The sequence below is a fragment of the Lepisosteus oculatus genome, chromosome 6 (assembly GCF_040954835.1).
Source record: "Lepisosteus oculatus isolate fLepOcu1 chromosome 6, fLepOcu1.hap2, whole genome shotgun sequence".
Classification (NCBI taxonomy): domain Eukaryota; kingdom Metazoa; phylum Chordata; class Actinopteri; order Semionotiformes; family Lepisosteidae; genus Lepisosteus; species Lepisosteus oculatus.
In genome coordinates this window covers 17859499-17882184 of record NC_090701.1, presented here as the reverse complement: position 1 = coordinate 17882184, position 22686 = coordinate 17859499, and the positions used below count along the sequence as shown (strand labels likewise).

Genomic DNA, 22686 nt, shown 5'->3' with positions numbered 1-22686 from the left:
CATCACTTTCAATATCAACTTATCCAATTCAGGGTCACGTAGGCCCGGAGCCTATCCCAGGAAGCAATGGCTGCAAGACAGGTCACACAGTGGACAAGACACCAGTCCATCACAGGGCACACACAGACATAAATATATATACACACTCACGCTACGGCCAGTTTAATCTACCAGTATGTTTTTGGACTGAGGGAGGAAACTGGAGCACTTGGAGAAAACGCAGTGAGTAGATACAAACTCTAAGCAGACAGTGCACTAGGACCAGAACTGATCCCAGAAGCCCAGCACTGTGAAGCAGCAATGCTAACCACTGACTGCACCCTCATGCTGCCCTCAAACTGTCCCGTAACACCAAAAATATATACTTTTTGATGAAATTCTGTGATCTGTTCCCTCATCTGTATATTCTGTCCCTGTTAACCCTGTGCAGGGTAGTGTTTATAAAGGCCAAGGCGAACAAATCCGAACGAGCAGGCAAAAGGCAGGTCAAAGGGCTGAAGCTGGGTCAAAGCACAGAGGTCGATCAAGAGCTAGTTGAAAACAACAGGAGCTCAGGAGGCAGGCTGGTTTCCTAATGCCGAGCAGTGAACAAAGTAAGCAGAGGGTTTAAGTAGTGAGGGAAGGGGTGTGGTGTGGTAACTGGGTAATGGGAGTTAATTAGGGCCAGCTGCGCTCGGAACAGTCCCTATTCCTTTTCTTTCTTTGACATTTTATTGACAATTTATTGGCATTAAAATGTCTTCTAAAAACATGTAGGAAGGAAACATACATCGTTAAAGCAAGAAATCCCATTTTCCTTTAAATCGTGATGTAACGGGAAGCGTTCGTCATTCAACTTTCATGAGGACAAATAAAGAAAAAAACTGTCCTGGGGGATACTACAGAAACAGCACAGTGGGAAGTTCAAACAAGAAAGCTTAAGAATCTTCTATTTAGGGAAAAAGAAAAAAACGGGAGTGAATTACCCTTTTAAAAGCTTTAACTGCATCTAGCTGGCTGCCTCACTTAATCTTTTTAACACAACAAATACTGTCCTTTTACCCACATTTTTCTGTAATTATCTTGGTATCCATGAAGACGGGTTCAGCCTCTTTCAGCTACAGTTTACAAGATTAGATAATCTTTTTCTTCACTTGTGTGTTCGAGGAAGAAGGGAAAAGTAAACAGGATATTTACTCCCAAATTGACTAATTCTGACATTTTACGAGTAAAAAGACAATGGGACTGTTGTTTCAACTATCAAATCACAGAGAGGAGTATTATGTTTCAGAAAAAAAATTAATACGAGCATAAGAAACGTTACAAATGAGGAGATAATTTGGCCCATCTAGTCCATTTAGTAGTTAGTAGTTAACTAACCATAACAAAGAAACAAGGAAAGGTTTATTTCATGCTGAAAAGAAAAGAAAGGTAACACAAGATTTTGGCTGTGGAGCCTTCTTCGAGTGTGCATCACCCAAATTAACCATAAACATAACCCAAATTAACAAATTAACCATAACCATGTCATCACCCAAATTAACCATAGCATCACACCCTGCTGTTTATTCAAAGAAGCCAGGGTACTAGCTTCAACAGCATGATTCGTTAGCTCGTTTCATACTGCCACAACTCTTCACATAAAGCGCCTCCTCTTCTCAGTTTCAAATACACTGTTACATACTGTCGTATCCTCTGGTTCGTATTTACCCTTTGAATTTGAAGGCAGTTTCATGGGACTGGTTTTGTGAACGCCTTTGAGGATTTTGAATACAGCACGGTTTTGACATCTGCAATTTTAACATTCGCAAATTTGCGATTCTGCCTGGCCGACGGGGTTTCGGGTGGAAGCAGAGCAGAGCAGGATGAATCCAGGCGGAAGGTAGTTAAGTACAACTTTCAGACTAGCTGCACAACAGACTGGGATAATGCGATGAATCTAGCTAGTGAGAAAGCCTCTCTCTGCCCCCTGCCCAAGTACCCGCGACCCAGTGTCTGCACCTCAACATGGTCTTGTTTTGGTATTGTGACAAGAGCTCCCAGTTTAGGTGCCTTTACAGGCTCTCTGACAGTTTTATTACAGAGGGGTTGTGCTAATGACAGAGCAGGCAAATACTGTAGCAGGCATCCACTGGAATCAGAGTTTATAAGTTTGTGATTACTGCTGTTTGTTTTACTTAATCAATGTTATTTAAATTAACATAAAGCCAATGCATTTGTATTTTAATTATAAGTTACCTATAAGTTTTAACCATATATTTTATACACAATAATACATTATGCCAAAGTATAGGGGTGGACTTCATTATATGGGAATTTGGTTAATCACAACGACAATAGTTCTCACCCAAACCCTCACCCTGTCGATACCCTACTGTGTTTCAGTAAGTTCTACTCATTTTCCTTCCTGTTTCAAGACTGAAAGTAAGAACGCAGTGAGCCACGGTGAGTGTTATACTAAAACTATTCGGCTTTGAAAGACATCTGGAATGGCTCTGCAATTTAAATTTAAATTGAGATCGTATAATGCTTACTCGGGGCTTTCGCACATTAATTTGATTGAAGAGAAAACTGTCTTCAGTACAGTCACTGTATTTTTTACTGCATGAGGCTACTCTCCCTTGTCTAAGCGGCACTCTAGGGGGAGAGACGTGAATCATGCAAATTTGCCATTAGTAATTCATTTCCTAACACAGCGCTCCTTGCTTTTCACCGAAGGCGAGCTCTGTACTGCCCTTCACACCACTATTGAATGAGGAGGGGAATATTTATTGGGCTTTGATCATCTCATCAGGAGTCTGATTAGCGCCTTGGTGAAGCCAAGGATAGACACGAGGATGGCTGTGTGCACAACGGGAGGAAAAAACCTTTGGAAATCACACTAGGCAGTGGCGCTCCATTCATAACGCCCCCAAGTAAAACTAAAAAAATATTTGTGATCAAACCACATAGAAAAACATTTTTATTTAACTGATTTATAACAGCATAGAACAAAGCAAGGGCCTAAATATATTTTTCATTCATAATTATCTTGTTCATTCACTCAAACATTTCGTAGAAATAATAACTAAATAGAATTTGGCACAAACTATTCATACTGTAGATTTATGCAATGTAGTAAAATCAAACATAACATTATACAAAAATAATTACCATGCTCACACAAACCTTTGGATGTAGTGTGGTTCAAGTGTGAAAATAGCAAGGGTGAAATATATTCATATATTTGCATACTTTTTAAAGGAGGATTGCATCCACAGCATTATTTCTTATTTCAGTGGTTCACATACTGTAAGACATTTGTTTTTTTTCTGTAATCATACACCAGACTACTAAGAATAGCTGGTTAAGAGACTAAATAAATCAAGCTGACGGATTTTACTTTTAACTTCAAAATAACAGTTTGTTTATCCAAACTTCTGTCCATAATTATTATGGACAAACGTACTTCACCCTAGGTTTGGTGCAGTAATGGAAAATGGTAACAATGCACAAATCAAAACTCTTTTTACTGCAGAAAAATCACAATACACCTCCGGAAGTTAATCAATGCCTTAGTTCTTATAATCATTCCAATGATTCACTGTTTGCATCAATTACACTGTAAGTCCCCATCAGAAATCTAGAGCTCCAGTTATTATGTGAAGAATAATGTTTTTACACTTTAATTATGCAAACACTAGAATTATTCACTTGTGGAACATACTGTATATTTCTTTTGGTTTAACTTCACTGAATCCATACAGTAATTCCAAATAAATCCGGAAGGTACAGTATTCATCCAAAAATACACCGTGAGATGAACAGCTCCCAGTTTAACAGTGAATAGAAATCTTGAAAGTGCTTTCCTGCTTTTCACAGTCACAATGCCAGGAAACAAACAGTTCAGAAAGAATAGATAAGGGATTAGATAGTTTTCCATTTCTCACTCCAGCTTTTTTGCAGCCTTTTCGAGTGCTTCAACAATAACTGTCTATACAAACTTAATGCAAAACACGCTACTGTAAAATGATGCTGACCTTTTTCTAGAATCTATTTAACATCCCTCCCTCCAAAAAAGTAACTTAACACATGAATCTGAGACACACATATTAGCCATAGCATGTCAGGAAAGATCAAAACAAAAACATAAAAAACTTCTTTGATTCAAGCAATATTAACCTGGTTATCCTATTCAAACTCATGCTCAGAAAATTATTTGGAATTAATTCAATGTGACCTTGCATAAATAGATACAGTATGTTCTTCTGCACCTAAATTAGCTGAATCAATGCACAAAAGAGCCTAAAATACTTTTTTCTTGCACATATTAAATAGAAAATGAAGAAGCAATGCATCCATTTCATGCACCAGTTGAAAGGATTTGTGGCATATTTTCAGTGAAAGGAAGGACAGCCTTCAAAAAGCATGGACTGTAATCCACTTGAAAATCATATAAGCAGTTTGAACAGCAAAGATCTTACACTAAAATTAATTACTCATTGGTTGATGTATGGAAAATACAAATGAACATGATAAAAAAATAAAAAAACTGCCTGATTCTATCATACTATCTATGGTAAATAATAATAATAATAATAATAATGTGACTATTGTATATACTGTATGCACATTAATGTCAATATTACTCTATTTGTTTAAGGTTATAGATTAAAAGCATTTCAAGAAAGGAAAAAATATTATAAAATATATTCTGAAAAAAGAGGATATATTTCCCAATGTCTGAATGTGTTGGGCTTTTTCTTTTCACATATTCATACATTTTCAAAAACATTCCTTACATCTCTTAACAATAGCACGACAGAACTGTTGGTTGCGTTATCCACACAAATTGTTCAGAAATAACATAACATTGATGCTGACCTCCTCAGTTAGAAACTCGTGGAATTGATTGAACTCCAGTTAGTTTTCCTGCGCAGACAATAATAAGCTATTACATTTCTTTTAATATTTTGAAGGCACATTGGTACTCCCACAAATTTAGATACATTTTAAAGTTAAAGAAGTAAACACAATTCATTTGAGCTCTCTGGTCATACACAGATATGCTCTACAGTCAGAAGGCTCTACAATCAGCCACTGAACATGCCCCAAAATGGGTGTATAGGGGTGATATAGTGGCAACATGATGTTCAGAAAGACCAAAAGAATCATCAATCTACAGAAACAGCTTATTTCATTTTTAGGTAATTCGGAATGTGTTCAGGGTGTCATGCAGTGATGGCACAGTGGTCAGCATTGCTCTCTTGCAGCACTAGGGACCTGGGTTCGATTCCAAACCTGGGGTGCTGTCTATGTTGAGTTTGTATATTCTTCATGTTTTCTGGGTGTCTCGGGTTTCATCAAACAGCCCAAAGACATACTGGTAGGTTAACTTGGTTTTAGGAATGTTGGCCCTGGTGGGTGTATGCCTGTGTCTTTGTGTGTCCTGCGATGGACTGGTGTCCCATCCAGGGTGTACCCTGCCTTGCACCCCTTCCAGCCCCACCCGCTACCCTGAATTGGATCAAGCGATTCAAAAATGGATGAATGTGTTTAACAACCTAGCGTCACAGTACCAAAGTGAAATGTGTCAAATGTGTATGAATACAGTCTGAACTTAAAGTCTAAAATAAAAAACACTGAAGCCAAAATAAGCATAGAATAAACTGCAGTCTGAAAGCTAGGGTGCTTCATGTTCTAAATAACTGTAGAGTAATAAAATATGTAATGCACACAAACTGGTCAATGATAGTGCAACTGCAGTACAACACCAGACACTAATGTCACTGGTGTCCACCAGAACACACACATGGTGTATTCCCAGGGCACAAGTGATGTACTGTAAGTTCACTCTGGTGTGTGCTTTCCAACTCCAGGTCCAATCTGTTTGTGTTATGAGATCAATGAGAGTTTCGTGGCGCATGGTTGTGAGAGGGCATTAGCTACCTTTCCTAAAGCTCATTTCCCAGCATGCTGTGGAAAATGAACTTCCACCCTGAGTCACCTGACCAGCTGGCAGAATACAGTATTTCTGGTTACAATTTAACCACCTGGAAGTGGAGGCTCTCAGTCTATATCTACTGTCAGGAAAGACAGCAGATCCTCTGTTCGGCAAACTGGCACCACAGGGAAGGACTGACTGACTGAGCCACAGGAAAAAAAATGTACTGTAGGTGTTAAAAAGTTCCAAAGATAAAGAAACATTTAGAGCTAGTAAGCTGCTTAGCTGGTCGGGCATTGTTAGCTAGGGACTGAAGAAGTCTAGTCAATAACTCTTTATGGAGCTTTTGTTTGGTTTATGTTTTTGAGTATTTTTCTGCACACTGTAAATAAAAAGAGCACCTGCGCTTTACCTCATGGATGCTTTGTGTGTCTGTTTGGTCTACCAATCAATGTTCCCAGAGTGTATCAATGACTCCCTGCTCCAGGGTGTGTCACAGTGGTTTTGAGGAAATGGTTATTTTAACAAGTCAAGTTACCTTATAAGTACCCTAAATCCAGATTATACATATTATGCAGAAATTAAATTATCTTAAAATACAACAAAAGTTAAATATTTCTGCTTATTAAAATAAACACCAATAAACATAGTTTAATGGTCCAGTTTCCCATATTATTTTTTTGCCCCTAATGTAATATCAGCTTTCTGCATGATTCACAAAGATAAGCTACCAGATATAGCAGGTCAATGAGGTGGGTCACCTTTGAGCCCATGGATCCCTGTCACAGGCAGAGAGCCAGGTGTGTGGAAGAAGATCTCTTTAAGTCTCTTTATCAGTCATGACAGATTTCGAATCACAAAGACTACATGACTACATTGGATCAACAAGCTACCGATACCTGTGGAATTAGCACAACCTAGATGGTGTCCTCCCATCTATTAGCTTTTATAACCTTTAAGGAAACCTCCAATCAAACAGCTCCCCGTTTTGTATTTTGATGTTATAACCATACAGCACACCATTAAATTGGTGAGACCCAATTTGTCAGTGACAGCTGAAACATCATCCAAAATGCCGATGATTGTTCTGGGCATTAGAAACCTGAACTATGTTCATTCTGTCTCTCACAATAAATGAAAGAAGCAAAACAGCACATACTGTGTAAAATGACAACCCAATCCCAGCAGCAAGAAAAAGACAGAATTAGGAATCAGTTATGTGCCAAAATAAATTATAAATGGCATATTAGAACAAATATCTTATTTATTAACATGTGCGTATGTACGGTGTATAAAAAGCAATTTTGTCAGCCTCTACTAGGATATAAGATGCTAGCTAAATAAAGCCACCATCTGTCCTTTCTGTTTAGCTAACCGTGGCAAATAGGAAGAACAAAACAGCATCACGATACTTAATATGAAAATCAATTGATAATACAAATGGAAATCTACAGCAATGATCTCAGTGCCATGCTAATCTGCTGTGTAAAACAACAAGAGCTTTTCGCCTTATAGTTAATTTGATTTCAGGCATTTTGTTTTCTCTCTCCGTAAGATTTGTATTTTAATGGTGGAAAAGGAGAGTCAATTCAACTGGAAAGTTTATATCCTAAATCAAAGTGAAATAACATTCATTGTTATGGTGAAAGACAAAAATGCACATTTATGTTTTTTTATATATTTTCACTAATAAAATACATTTTTACCTTACAACGAAAACTAAAAAGGCTCAAAACTATCAGATCACAAGTATCAAAAAATGTTTTTCTATTTCTTGACTATCTTTTGAGTTTTCACATTATTGCCAACACAGAATTCTGGAATACATCTCGGATGAAACAGTATTTCTTTCCACCTGAATTAGTGATCCTGCACCTCAAGACAGCATATGATGCAAAACTCTTAAAACCACAGTCCATGTGAAATAAGGACAGCCACAACGGCATCAGTACCTATGAATGTTACTTCCTAATGTAGTAAACAGTAGTTCCAAGCAGGGCCGAAATGTGCAAAAAGAGGGGTGAACGCTAATTGAATTACTTTGATTGACGTGATGCACCTTAAACTATTCTAATGCTAAACCACGTGATTGATGGAGTGAGTTGAGCGACCGTCTCTTCGTTACTTCTAGTTTCTAGAACAGCTGCTAGATAGCGTATGATCATTGATTTGGAGCACCTAAAGCCGATCGATAAGAATGTTGTTTCAGCTCATTTTTCGTTCGTCACCAGCGTTTCCCTCCTTCGTAGGCCCTAGGCAGTGTTCCTACAGTGCCTAATGGGAAATCCGGCACTGGTTTTAGAGTTCTCTTCATGTTGTGATCTTATAGGTCTCTCTGGCAGAGCACAGCATGATGAAAATGACCACTGAAGGGTTATACTGTACCAAGCATAAACCTAGTTAGCACATGGGGATTGAGGCGCCAATACAAGATTCACCAGAGTATCTGAGTGTTATCATAATCCGCAATATGCTAACCTGCAGTTCCTGTAAAGGGCCCCAGATCACAAACGTAGTACGTAGCTGCATGCTTCATAGTTATTACTTGGCCATTTGCAGACATCCCTGCTGCTATCCCATTGCCAAACAGTTAGATACTGATTAGCTGTCTGAAAAATACTTTTCTGGAGGGCATTTGTTGAGTCAGTTTGTGAATTGCAAATTTAATGTTTCATCCAGACAGTGTCAGACCATGATATTGACACGGCCTTGCACTCTGCAATGGGTAATTACTTCAGAAATATTTTATTCATAGAAACCTGAGCTGTTATTGACTTCAATGTTGGACATGTGGCCCATTTTTTTTTCTGTTAATTACGTCTCTGACGGTTTTGTCAAATGCTAGATTTCTTAATAAAATCATTCCTGCCTGTTGAGTTGCAAATTAATTTCCTATATCAGGATAGAATTTGCTCCGAAATGGCTCTCCGATCTCATTGTTAACACGGGAGGAGGGGGGATCGATTCTGTTCTAGACAAAAGGGGTTCTCTGGGTTCACTCACCTCCTGCTATTGACAGGAATTTCATTTCATTCGGCAGGTAAAGGATCTGTCTGGCTCCATAAGGTTAGCAGGTCACTATTTGACGAACAACTAGGAACAGATGCAGTTGAAGAAATTAAAACATACAGTACACATAAAGAAAGAGAAATTACATTTGTTAATAAGGATACTATGAAATTTCTTACCTTCCTGTCTGAGAATCCTCTCCCAAATCCATGTGTTGCTTTGGAAATGAGCTCCCGGGTACCATATGGTAAAAGTTTGTAAATAATAATTAAACTAAAATAAAAAGAATACACTGCTAAAGCTACTGTCTACAGTATAAATTCTCCTGTTTCCCATTGCTCTCTCCTGTGTGCCCTTTAATAATGGTAATTATTATCATTTTTGGGGGAATGATCATTAATAATTCAAACTAATTAAAAAGAATCCAACATTTTCAGCGATATTCTATCTTTTATAAATATTAATCGTTAACACGTTTATTATAATTTCAAAAAATGATACATGCCTAAAGTGTCTGAGCAGCCTTCCAGACCTCAGAGGTCTGGTAAAGAAATGAGAAACAAAAATACTTTTGAACTACTCCCTGTTACCAGTAAATGAGAAATGTAGCTTTCCTTTATTTGCATTCACCGTGGCCAAAAGTTCCTGCAGAATTCTGGTTGTAAAAAGTCCCATTAGAGAGCTTTTGGAGAGTTTATTTTTCCCTTTCTCTTGAATTTAAAATATAAATAATAGCTTTTAAAAGCAGGTTAGAGATTTTTTCTAAAAACATGCTCAAACACGGCCAGGGCAGAAAACGATTTCTTTGTCAAACAAAAGTGTCCATTGAGGAACATTTGATTGCAACAGGACTTAATGTATCAAAAAAAGAAAGCCTCTTTATTTATATTATTTTGTTATGTAATAATAGTATGATGTATTTGCAGAATGAGTTACCTTTAAGCACTGTATCATCTTCCTCGTAAACAATCAATAAACCCTGCTTTAGTGAATTTTGCAAATTGTGAAATTTGGGAGCTGCTGTGTGCTCCCAGTTACACCTCATGCCCTGTGCTCCTGGAATAGGCTCCAGTGTATCAAAGCACTCTTCAGGAAAACAGGATTTCTGGAAGGTTCATTGTCTTCTTGTGGAGGCCAGCTCAGACATGGTCCAGCCATTGGCTTTACTCTGCAGGATCTGGTCGATTTGATTTTTTTTTTAAATATACCGCAAATTTCATTTTAGATTTATGTTCCAAAAAGTTCATGGGGGTCCAACTTCACCTTCTATTTTTCTTCTCGCTCCAAGGGAAATTGATTGAATCTGACACTTATTCGTGGTTGTCACCCTTTTGGCTTAATGTTGTGTCGTTTAACATGTGTCAAGTGGGGGAAAAAAAATGTGCACGCAGCATACATAAACACAGAAATGCAAGAGAAAAGTAAAGCTAGAGAAGTACGCATTGGTAAGACAGCATGAGAAAGCGAATTATGAGACAAGAAAAAAAATCAAACACCTTTCTGTATCACGTAAATGATGAGCCTGTTTGTCTCAGATGGGTATCAAAATGCACCCTTGACACACATTTATGCAATTTACACTCCACTTCAAACGCACCTCTCAGCTGACACCCAGTCTCACTCACGCATTTTCTCCATTATCATGCAATATTCGGTCATGTTGCTTCATGAACAAAGATATCTCTCAGTCACAATCAGAAAACAAGCAAAAATTTAACCGGTGCATACATTACTTATCTGTTCCTGCGTCCTTCGCAGTCTTTGGAGCTCTGGTGTGTCTGAGACAATGCTGAATCCTCTCCCTTTGCTTTCTTCAAAGTCTTTCTTATATTTCACCTGACAAGGAGAGAACAATTAACCATTACACTTCTACAGAGCCATCTTCTTTTTCTTTTGTTACTGTAATAAAACAAGCAAGAACAAATGCACATTAAATCAACAGCCATGTGCCACATCTTTTAAATCTTCAGTGAGTTAACGAACCACTCATTCATTTCAAGGGAATGTTTAGTTTCCTTTAGTAGGCCCATTTTTTTGCACTAAAATGTGTAATGTATGAGGAAGTTCCATTATGTGCCAAAGGAAAACAAGTTAAAAGCTGTGGATATTACTCAACTCTTAAGAAAACTGGCGGTGGCATGCAACAACAGCCTCTGTGCCTTTAGTAATCCTGTCACAATGCGTCTTTCTCTTTCAGAACCTAAGAGGTTCTGACCTAAATGTCATGCTAATGAATGGCTCACATCTCAATGGGTTTGACCATACCAGTACATGCTTTGTACAGAATGTGCAACAGATTAACCACTGAACTGTTGAACGGGCTAGGAAATCATTTAAAAAAATATATCTCTGTTTTAATATTTAGGGGGATATTTTGAAAAAAAAAAGGTTAAGACTTGGAGAAAATTGTTTAAAATAAAAAAAATCTACATATACTTCTGATTTCTAAAGCTCTTAAGCAGCTTGCTTTATGTCTAGGAGTAATAAAAATGCTATTATAAATATCACACATCTTCAAATATGTTACACAGCATTTAAAATTTCGTGTGATGAGGTCAATATGTAATTATGTTTTCACTTTTCTTAATGCTTTATTAAAATGCATTCATAAACATTTATAAACTGGTATGCATAGTACTTAAGGGTAGCAGGGCGCAAATCTGTTTACAGAACAGTGACAATTGATTATGAATCAAAATATCAGCTACCCAGGTAGCTGTCCACCTATAGAATATGGGTACATTTACAAACCTCCTATCATTAGACTTGAATTTAGAGCAAAAATGTTTAGTAGATTTATACAGTCACACATACTATACAGCTGTATGGTATAACAATTAGTAAATAAATTTGTTGCAATTAATATATTTTAAATGTGTTTATGTCAAATGAAAAACAAAAAAGCCAAGGGCTCCAAGCAATAAATCAGTTTTCTCCTTTGTAGAAACTTACTGCTCAAGAACCATAACTTACTGCTCAAGCCAATGGAATTGATAAGAAGCACATCATGACTGAATTTAGGCTTAAACCCAACCAGGACTGTACAGCAAAGCAATTTGTCTTGTAAATACTAAGAACCAATGAAAGTACTCATTCTGAACAAGCTGTTGTATCCTGTATTTCTTACTGGCCCTAGCATCAAAATCCAATTGAAGCACAAATGTTTTAGTATGTATAATGGAGTAAGTCTGTTTTTCTTTAATATGTCATGTTCTAAACACGTTCAAAGAAAAATCATTTTTTTGCTTCACAGGCTTGTGAAGCAAAAACACTCCAAGATATGTTTTTCTTAACCATACCACATATTTACAGTTTAATTCAGTAACAGTTTTATAAAATGTGTCCTGAAATGTTGTGCTTGATTTTTTTCTCCATTAAATTGCTAAAAGCAGGCATTTATGGTCCTTAATAGAAATTGATTAATTGGGTGGCTCACTTAAGACATAAAGCCCTTCTCTGGGAACTGTCATTTCACCGCTGAATGGCTGATTTTGAACACTGAATTAAAAAAAAATCAATAGAAAGAATACTGCCATAGAAATTTGCAGGACATGCGCCCCTGAGAAAACAGTCACCAGGTTGCAATGTGTAACCTGAAAACCACTGTCCACACAAGTACAAGTCCTGATGGACACATAGTAAAAACACTTTGCACTACTTAAGACAACTCAGGACCCTCTTCTTCTTGATTTTGAAGATTCAAGATCACTCTCTATGTAGTCTAAAATCCACTAAAATACACTACATTGAGAGGTCCTCAGTTGCTCAACACGTAAATGTGCTTATCTAAAGTGTTTTTTCCACCTAAAGTCCAGATATTATCAGTTCAGGTTTGAGCCATGACTTTAAGTGACTGTGATGGGATTTCCAAAGAGGTGCATAAATGACTGAGAACTACCAGGGTTGGGCTTGTGTGAAACAGCCAGCTTATCACATGTCAGGACTCACAGAGGCCTGCTGGGAACTTGCAAGCTGGCAATAGCAGCACTGATGACACTCCTCTCCTCCAGCTGCAGTCAGATGGTTTGACTGTGGGCACAGTGGAGGAACAATCTCCGTTCCCCCATCCTGTTATTATATCACTTTAACACAAACAGCATGGTGGTGCAGTGGCCAGTATTGCTGCCTTGCAGTGCTAGGGCCTTCAGTTCAATTTCAGTTGGATTCAATTATCTGTGTGGAGTCTGTATGTTCTCCCTGTGTTCACATGGGTTTGCAGCAGTTTTTCCCCAACAGTTCAAAGACATACTGATAGGTTAATTGGCTTCTGGGAAAATTGGATATGTCAGTGCTTGTGTTTTTTCCACAGTGGTGTCCCATCCAGGGTGGACTCTGCTTAGCGCCTGTTGCTTGCTGGGATAGGCTCTAGCTCCCCCGCAACCCTCAATTATAAGAAGCCGCTGAATGGTTGGATACTTATAATCTAATAATTTAACATAGATTTGTTTACATAGCTGCCAATTTGATCCCCACATTCTCCACCCAGTGATTCCAAACAAAGAGAAAAACCCCAAATATTCACAGACCAACAATTCATTAGCTGTTAAGAAGGTCTGAAGTAAATCTGCTGTAACAAAGAATGGTACGGTCAGGAAAATAAATTATACTGTATTATGCAGTCAGGTCTGCTTCACAAACGAATAATTTTTTATATTCAATGTTTTATAAACACTTCAAGTGATCTTGTGGTTAAGACGCACATTTGAAATCCTTGACTCTGTCGGAATATTGTGGGAATGAATGGGCTAGACGGCAGCCTTTGATACTATCCATTGTGACCAATACAATGCACCAGGTACTGCCCTATTGGATCAATTTTGGGGGTGTGATTATCCTTAGCTTATGTTATGTGGAAACCATTGTCTATTTTCAGTCCATACCAAGTTCATTTTACACAATTGCCAATTAATTGTTAACTTTCAGGTTCACCCTACACTCCCAAAAGAATTGGACATTCTAATCTTTAATCCTAATGAGGTATTAAAAAAGACAATAAAATTCACAGCCTTGCCTTATTTGTATGACTTGTTGCTTTATAAATATCATGCGATGTACAGTATGTTCTTTAAATAACTAAGCGCCTATCTATATTAGATGATCATCTTATTAAGTGACTCAATTCGTAAAAGCGCTCAATCTGAGTCAAGGTTGAGTTCCAGACATTGCTGATCAATTGAGTTTCCTGTTCATCACTGTGGAACAGCTCATTGGGTACAGCGGTCATCACTTTGAGCCGAGATGAAATAACCCTGGCCATTCTAAATTTGGTGGGTGATTTCTAAGTTATGAAAAACATCAACTCTTTCATCACAACATCAACGGATGCTAGCAAACTCTACACTGACATTGATTTATGAGTTATTTCATTCCAATGAACAAAAGCTCTTCATTATTACTAACTCACATTAATACAGGAGCACATTTTATCAAAGACATCCTATCAAAGAACATTGCCCAAGGATACAACAAATAAATGTGCCCCCAAATAAATTTGAATCCCCAGCCTTCTGATTATAAATCCAGAGCCCTACCCGTTATCTCATACAGTTGTACTGTAAACCTTTTAATCTTTTATATTTGATAAATGTTCAGTGACCTTGAGATTATAGACAGTGAACTAAACAAATTAATCTCATGGTGGACTTTTTAGTCATTATTAAAAACTTTGAATACTTTAATGCAAGGCCACAAAGGGAAAGCTACTTTAAATATACAGTACATTATCAATAACTGACATTTCTAATGCTCTATAAAAGGACATCGCAGCTTGCTGCTGGAGGGTTATAACACACAACGCTTGACAGGTGTATTCGAGTTGTAAGAACTGGAAACAGATAGTTAATTGGTCCAGTCAAGCCAATAATTGTTTAAATAAAGAAGGACATAAGTGAAAAGAAAATTTCAAGTCTCTGGAGCCAACCAAAATCAGACGTGTGCGGCTCCATTTTTTATCTGTGTCCAACTGTAGTAAAAAGTTTGCTGACACAATTTTGATTTTTCTACACAATATACAGTAAAAATAGTTTTACTGCCTTTTTCTGTTCAGGACTCATTTAAATTTCAGAAGCCTTCTGCGACTGTTTCTTACAAAATCATACAGGACCTTGCTAAGGAAAGATGTCATCCTTCAACTAGCCTTTATTGTCTTAAACATGGAAGTTATTCCTGTTGGACATAACTGAGAGACAGTACTCTCTTCTATTATCACTTACACTGCAGAATTAATTCCCTAAAAATATTCAAACAGTACTACAGGCAGTTGTTTTAACAATTCTGTAACAAAGACTACAAAGATGACTAGATTATTAAAAGTTCAATAAAACCCATATTACAAATTGAAATTCCACCTTAATGCTCAATTTCTTTTTAATTTTGCCCCATAGTTTTCAGCACTTTTAAACAAAAGATAACTCTGCTATTAAATGAATTTGTGTCGAAGCTAAAAGACAAAGACCCTATTTAGACACCCAAGGTTGTCAGAAAACGATGGACAATGGCTCCTTACCATGTAATTTTCACATCACTTCTCTGAAAGCAGCAGGCTCAAAATGTACTCAAGGGGCATAATAATTTTTTTGAAAGTGCAAGGTGATTATTATGTCTATTTCTTAACCTTTCAGCCTCATACCAATTTCAGAATGAATAGATATTGGCAGTGAAGTGTGTGCAGTAGATTTAACACTTTTAAGGTCTCCATTTCCTCCATCGTAACAACCTTTATATCTGCAGAAGTGCTTCCTTTTTCCACAAAGAGAAAAGACCAAAGATAATACAGAATGAACAGGAAATGTCAGACTCCCCCGAGTCCCAATTCTTGCTTCAGGAATATGAAAGAAATGAGCACTCGCCTGTTTAAAAACGTATTGGAGACGTACTGTACTTCACAATATAATTTCAACATGATATTAGAATATAGGACTCTTGGATGACTACCAAGGTATCCAAGACGGCTTAAAAAGACTCAGTCAACAGGACAGACACCAGATCCAACTTTAATATAATTATTTATTTTGCTGTCTGGTTCCGTTTTTAAATGTATTGTTGATTGATTCTTTAAAGGATCCCACCAATCTAATGAGTTTCCCTTAAAATTACTATTTTTAACAGCACGTGGGACATCCCTTTAATCAGGGTACAGTCAGGCACATTGGATTTAACTGCGCTGATGGCAAGACCTTACGTTCTCATTTTTATCTGCAGGATTAAATATATCATTCTGTTTCTCCAATAAAAATAAAATTAAATTATAACTGCTGGAGGAATCCAGAGCATCTAAAAGGAATCCTCACAAGCACAAGAATAACACACAAACTCCACACCAAAGGGTCTGGAATTGAACCCAGGGCCCCAATGCTGCAAGGAAGCAATGCTAACAACTGTGCCACCATACCACCCAGTTCCTGATATACTGCTAACTAAATTAATGACTCATGACTAACGTAACTGTTTGACATCTTGATGATGATGAAAGTATTCAGGCTTCATTCAAGATTCCCCTTGCTACTGTTTCTGTTTAGCATTTGAAAAATACTTTGGTGTACTGTCTGTAACTGTGATTCACCACTGACAAGTCATATAGGAACATAGCATATCGGGTTTAACCTCTTTTTGGTCCTGCCCTCCAGAGCCAATTTCTCTCTGGAATTTCTGACCCCTTAAACATTTTATTATATCCCTACAACAAAACACAGCAGAGGCCTGGTTCAGGTCTAAAACTGAAAGAAAAACAGCTATGAATTGTGAAAGTTTCAAGTCAGACAACTAATAAGAATTATATTTCAGCATAATATTGAGGGTTATTAAGATAACATTTAACAGTCACTGTTGTAGCTGATAGCATAATGCAGCCATTTATTTCCTGATTGCTCAAATCCATCCACTGTATAGGCACAGATGGTGGCTGTGGGGCAGTAGGGCCACGCTTGGACCATGACAGCCAGACAACAAGTGAAGTCATTCATGTAAACTCACTGAACAGGCCCCTCGGCCAAGGCGATCAATCCACAGGGAAATGAAATTCTAAAGAGCTCTGAGACTGTGCAGGGGATTGATGAGAGCAAAAGAAAAGAGAACCTACGAATGGTAATTATTGAGAAGAGTTGCCTGAAGAGCCCAGGGTCAGAAACTCACTCGGAGAACAATGACTAATTCTTTATTATCTTTCCAGTTCAACCCTGTATATTTGGCTACAAGAAAGCATCACCTATATTTTGGATATATGTTTAACTATTTGCTACGGTCTGCTTTCAGGAAGTATTCTGCAAATAGAACAACATATCTGAGAAGTAGAAATTATTTTTTTTTAAAAAGCTAAAGTTATATTGTTTTGCTCCTAGTAAGAACTCAAAAGATGCACTGGAAAGCCTTCAGCATTCCAAGTTAAGGCATGGAGGCAGTTTAACCACATCATTCTGATTTTGGATTAAAGTAATCTTTTTTTCCCCAAACAGCACAATAAAATTTGTATTTTACTTCAACTGCAGAAAACATCAAATTAGTTTTAGCTTTGTAATGTAGTAATTAGCAGCTTAGTTATTAATCACCTTTGATAATGACACTGTAATTCAGAGGAAGTTCAAAACACCAAGAATGAATATGTAAGAATGAGACTGGATAGAACATGTTAAAACTCAAATTCAAAATCTGGCAGTCAAACCAAGCCTTTTTTCTATTTTTTTTTTTACTCTGCAAGCCAATTCCACCATGCAGGTCGGGTTTTCGATGTAAACACCACAACTTGAATGAGAAATAGAGAACTGACACAATGCTAAAATAGTACTGTACCACTGCAAAATGACTGACTAGATTAGATCCAAAAATCACCAAGATGGAAGGCGCATCCTGCATTCCGAGTTGAGTCTGGTATTAGATAAACCGCACAGATATGCCACATTAAGCCTTTTCACAATATTTAATATAATGTAAGTTAAAAATAACGCAAGGGTACAACTTTAATTCAACAGCTTTAATTTAAAACATCACTAGACTAATGCTAGAGGCTACTGCAACTATCATACCTATTTTTACTACAGAAAATTTAAAAGAAGAGGAAAGAATTAAGCATATAAAAAGCAGTGGACACTCTAATCCTGTTTTTATGCAGCTGGCCTTCTCTCTAATTAGAGGACAATGCACATGGCCACAACAAAAGGAGTTGCCACAGGATTTGAAAACACAACCTTCCAGCTACACACCTACAGAACTAAACACTAGACTCCAAACTCCTGCCATTGTTCGAACTATTCTGATTATATACTATGTCACAAGCTTTGGAGATATCTCTTGATAAAAACCATGCAAAACACCTTTCTACACCCACTCCCCCTGGAGCAACACAGGCTTTTTATACAATGAGCTGCACATAGACAGTTTTTAAGACTGGGCAAAATATTGGTTCAAGGCAGGTTTTATGTGCTCAGAATTTGGCCTTTTTGCCAGGTTTTGATCTCTCACGGTTCCTGGCTATACTACAAGGGAAGAATCTCACACTAACACACCAGCCCAATTCCATTTATCAGGCGCTAAAACCAGCTTGATCTCTGTGAATACTGCAGAGCTGACAGCTGCCTGCCTTTCTCAACTGACCATACAGTCTGTTACGCACTCATGTATGGTGTTGTTTTTATTTATTTAAGAACTTAAGGCAGGTTATAATGTAAATGAGAAGAGGCCATAGATATATTTTGACAATGTCTACTTTCTGAGTGTTTATACACAAACCTACATTATGCATAAGGCTTCTAATTGTTAAAAGGCTGCAGGTAGCATCTATTAATGAAATCTCTCCACACTGCAGTGTTTCAATAGCAATGTACAGTATAAGATCAATGTGGAGTAAAATAAAACTTGATCAAATGCAGGCTCAGAGAGCAAGACATCAACTAGGTTCAGATTTATATAGAATTAGAATAAAAGTATATTATTGTGTGTGAATCAATTCTGAGGAGAAGTACAGTAAGTGAACTTCATTATTTAACCACCAGCTATTGACATGTCAAAGATTTTATCTTTTTGTACTCATTAGCCAAAATGCACAGAAAACCATTTCAACTTGAATTATCTGAAGATCGTTGTCTTGACATGACATGAAAACTGATGCCTCAGTCCATGCAGTGCAGGACAAAACAGCAGGCTCACTTAGTGCTTTGTCTTCACAAACACAAAACAAAATCTTATTTCATTAAAAACTAAAATTTTGTTGCTGACTTCTGCTGGACAGATGTTATGATGTTCTTCCCAGACCTGTGGATTCCGGGGTCTTTGGTAACTAATCTACACCTTAATATTTTAAGTCAATATACAGTATGCTACAGTGGAGTCAGAGAATGGTGCTTTAACATAAATAGTACAGTTACTGCTTCCTAAACTCTGCCTAAGGAGTCTTGCTGGATTGATCCTGCTGTCAGACTTTAAAACTAGGTAGTTGAAGCATCAACACTGTAATTTAATAATATGTTTGATGCAGCTCAGTAAAGGTAAAGGAAGAGATTTTGTAAAACACAGGCAAATGGTATTTAACTGTACCTGAAATGTTTTTAAAAGGATACATACTATATGTGCTCAATTAGGCTCCTCAGACTCAGAAAAGTGGTTAGAAAATGGATGGTTGAAGATACAATATAAATCATGGGTGGAACATTATTCGTAGTGAATGATGTGGGTCCTCAGTCATAACCTTGAGATCCAGTAGAATGAAAAATACTACACTGTATAAATACAACAAACTTTTACAAATCAATACAAATCCAATTTTAATCTTAGAAAACAATTCTCTTTATGAATCTGATCTGTATGAAAACAATTTTATAATCTCCGCATTTTTAAAAGCACGAGAGGATGACTGGTTTATACTAAAATGATTTCTCATCAAACTATACTCTTATTAAGAGGTTGTGTGTACTGTATATGCACTTATGCACATATCCTAGATATTCTATGCAACATATGCCATATATTCTTTTTGTATTTGTAGTTATTTAGTTAATGTTACCTGCCCTGACAGTTATATAGGCTGTAGTATTTTTAAATGCACTGCTCAGTTCCTGATTCTATTAGCAATGGGCATATTGCATTGGTGCATTGGTTTCAAAAGACTTTATCCTTCTTTTATGTAAGATTTTTTTAATACGATTTTGTAATTTATACTGAATCTTGCTGTGTGTTCTCCATCATTAGCAAACTGAAAACAAACACTTTACCCACAAGTCATCTTGACTCACACCAGCTTGACAATGAATAATGGAATAACAAATTGACATTCACAAACAAAACAAGCTAGATAGGTTAAATAGCCTCCTGTTATTTGTACTTCTGTTCGAAAGCAACTTCTGTTTTGCTTCTATAACCAGCTTGTGCACTGATAAAACAATTCTAGACCCTCAAGTCAGCAACAGGGAATATTGCAGGAACTACACAGCATTTGTACACCTGTTACCTAGCTTTCTTTGTTCAAACATGTCTGATCACTCTGTAATATTCTTACGAATTGAGATCGTCACTTATCTGTGTGTTGAACTAGAGGTGATTAGTCTTAGATGTTTAGAAAGTCAGTTTTAGTTGTTTTCCTCATTTACAGTGTCAGCTACTTTGGTTCTTACTAACCATAATTTCCTTAGTATGAAGAATCTGCATTCTATGATGTAAACGTTTTTTCACAATTTTCTTCTCTGGATTCCATTCCTTGTGAAGGGCAAATATGATGATCCTATCTTATTAACTCATTCCTTGTTTCCTTGGTAACTTGTTTACTGTACGCTACTCCTCTACACTTTTTCAGTCTGATTAGAATCTGGGAGAAGACAGCTGCTGTCTTCTCTCAGATTTTGACATCTGTTTTGTCTGTGTGAATGCTGCCTTCAATCTCCTGACAGAAAGTGAAATGTACACTCTATTTACAAGAGATTATACTTATATTAATAGTAACTAAGCTATAATGTCAGTAATGTATCTAATATTATATTTTCTTTTCAAGTGGGTATTCTCTTCTTAGTAAGATTTCACTAAAATTTCTTGAATTCTCCACAATGTGTAGAAAACGCATACTGTGAACACTCAAACTTTTTTTAGTTCAGTTACCAGAGTAGGCTAGATAGTTTTCTATTTACTTTTTCACTTTGTCCTACACTTTTACGTGTGCCCTTTTTATCTTTAAGCTACCACAGATTTAGGATCTCTGGTCCAAAAGGTACAGTATGATGCATTTACTTTGATGACATTATGCAAAGTCTCCTCTGAGTATTAGATTCACACTCTTAGCTTTACAGGAGGGCTTCCTGGAGTTTCTGCATCATATCTGCAGGTCGAACTTTCTCTTACTCGTTTTGACCTTCAAACCTCTGGGCCCACCTGATGCTGTTCCTAGCTTCTGTTCTCGATTTTATCTTCAGCACTTGATCTCAACCATGGATGGAGGCTTGTTTCTTTTATTGTCTTGGGAAAATGCCAGTATTGTTAATGACAAAACTTCTGGTATTTTCACAGTTTTCTAGTCACATATCTTCTCCATATACAGTACAGCTTAGATCACCCATCACTGAATTGTAAATAAGACATCTGCTTTCACAGGGGACACCCCAGCCCTGTGCTTTACAAAGTACCTGTAAGGTTATAGGGCAAGAACCCATCACTCTGCCACTCTTTCTGCACCTCGGTACAGTTGTGGTGTCTTAGCAGAAACTAACAGCTGAGATACAGGAGTTAGCAATTAGTTCCATCCCTCATTTGGGATCACTCTGCTCTGATCCATCTTCCATGTTCCATGATCCATGTCAGTCTGTAAAATAAACCTCTCATTAAAACCAGGCACAACTCAATGGGAATTTTTGGTTGAGACTCGCTTCATATCAGAAAAAGTGTTGGGAGTCCAGAGTGTCATGCTTGGAAGTTTGGATCAATCGAGATCTATTATTATTCCAGCTTTCTTGATCCTCACCCCTTGTGGTTGATACTGGCAACTCCATGTGTGGAGGCTGGTTTCATTAATTGCCTTGTGAGAATGAATTTCCTGTTTTGGCTGAGGAAATGATCTGCCTCATTTCTCTGTCATTTTTCCCATTTTATGGTCCCTTCTGCCACATTATGTATTAAGAGTGATGTCAACCAGGGGTCCCCTGGGAGTGCTCAGAGGCTGGCCAGAGGATACCAAGATACAAATTTCACTTTCAATCTACAGTACCGGTGTATAAAATCAGAATTCTCACAGTGTTGATATGCTCTGACAGTGTTTACAGTACAGTATATTTGTTGAGCGGCAGATATAATAATAGCAAACTTACATATAATATAACACTTATTTGGGAGTGCCTTGATTTTCTTTAAAAAGGCTTGAAAAAACAGGAAAGTTTGAAAAACCCCATATTGGGGAGTATACATTTGTATTCATTGAAATTAGTTATTCTATTCTGTACTGCCTATTTCTCCATGATCCAGTGACAAGCTGATTTCCCATCCATATGGAGTGTAGTGATGTGCTTCCTGTCCTGCCTAGTGCCCTTTGTTACTGGGATTCAGTAAATGCTTTTGATGTTTTTATAAGCAAATTAGGCAGTCCTGTGTATTTAGGAGTATCTTAATATAGCAGTGCTAGCTTATATCCTGTCAGTGATCAACAGCGATAATGCGCAGTTGTTCAGAATGGATAACTATATTTGCAGGATAGAGTGCAACTCTAAACACTGTAGACAATTATGCAAATATACAGATTGTTTCTTTGTTCTTTTGCATCTTCTAAGAAGATATGAATTTGAATTATTAGTTGTTGTTCCCAGACTTTATTG

The 22686-nt window shown here is 37.2% G+C and overlaps 1 protein-coding gene across 6 annotated transcripts in view; it reads right to left on the bottom strand.

Annotated features, from left to right (window-relative positions):
• nebl (nebulette) overlaps window positions 1–22686 on the bottom strand; it is a 116864-nt gene that overhangs the window by 49159 nt on the left and 45019 nt on the right. For 3 of the 6 annotated variants that reach the window (XM_015354571.2, XM_015354569.2, XM_015354570.2), the window contains exon 4: window positions 10640–10747. In XM_015354571.2, the coding sequence (XP_015210057.1) occupies window positions 10640–10747 (108 nt within the window). The other 3 variants (XM_069191036.1, XM_069191037.1, XM_015354564.2) reach the window with 2 other exon arrangements.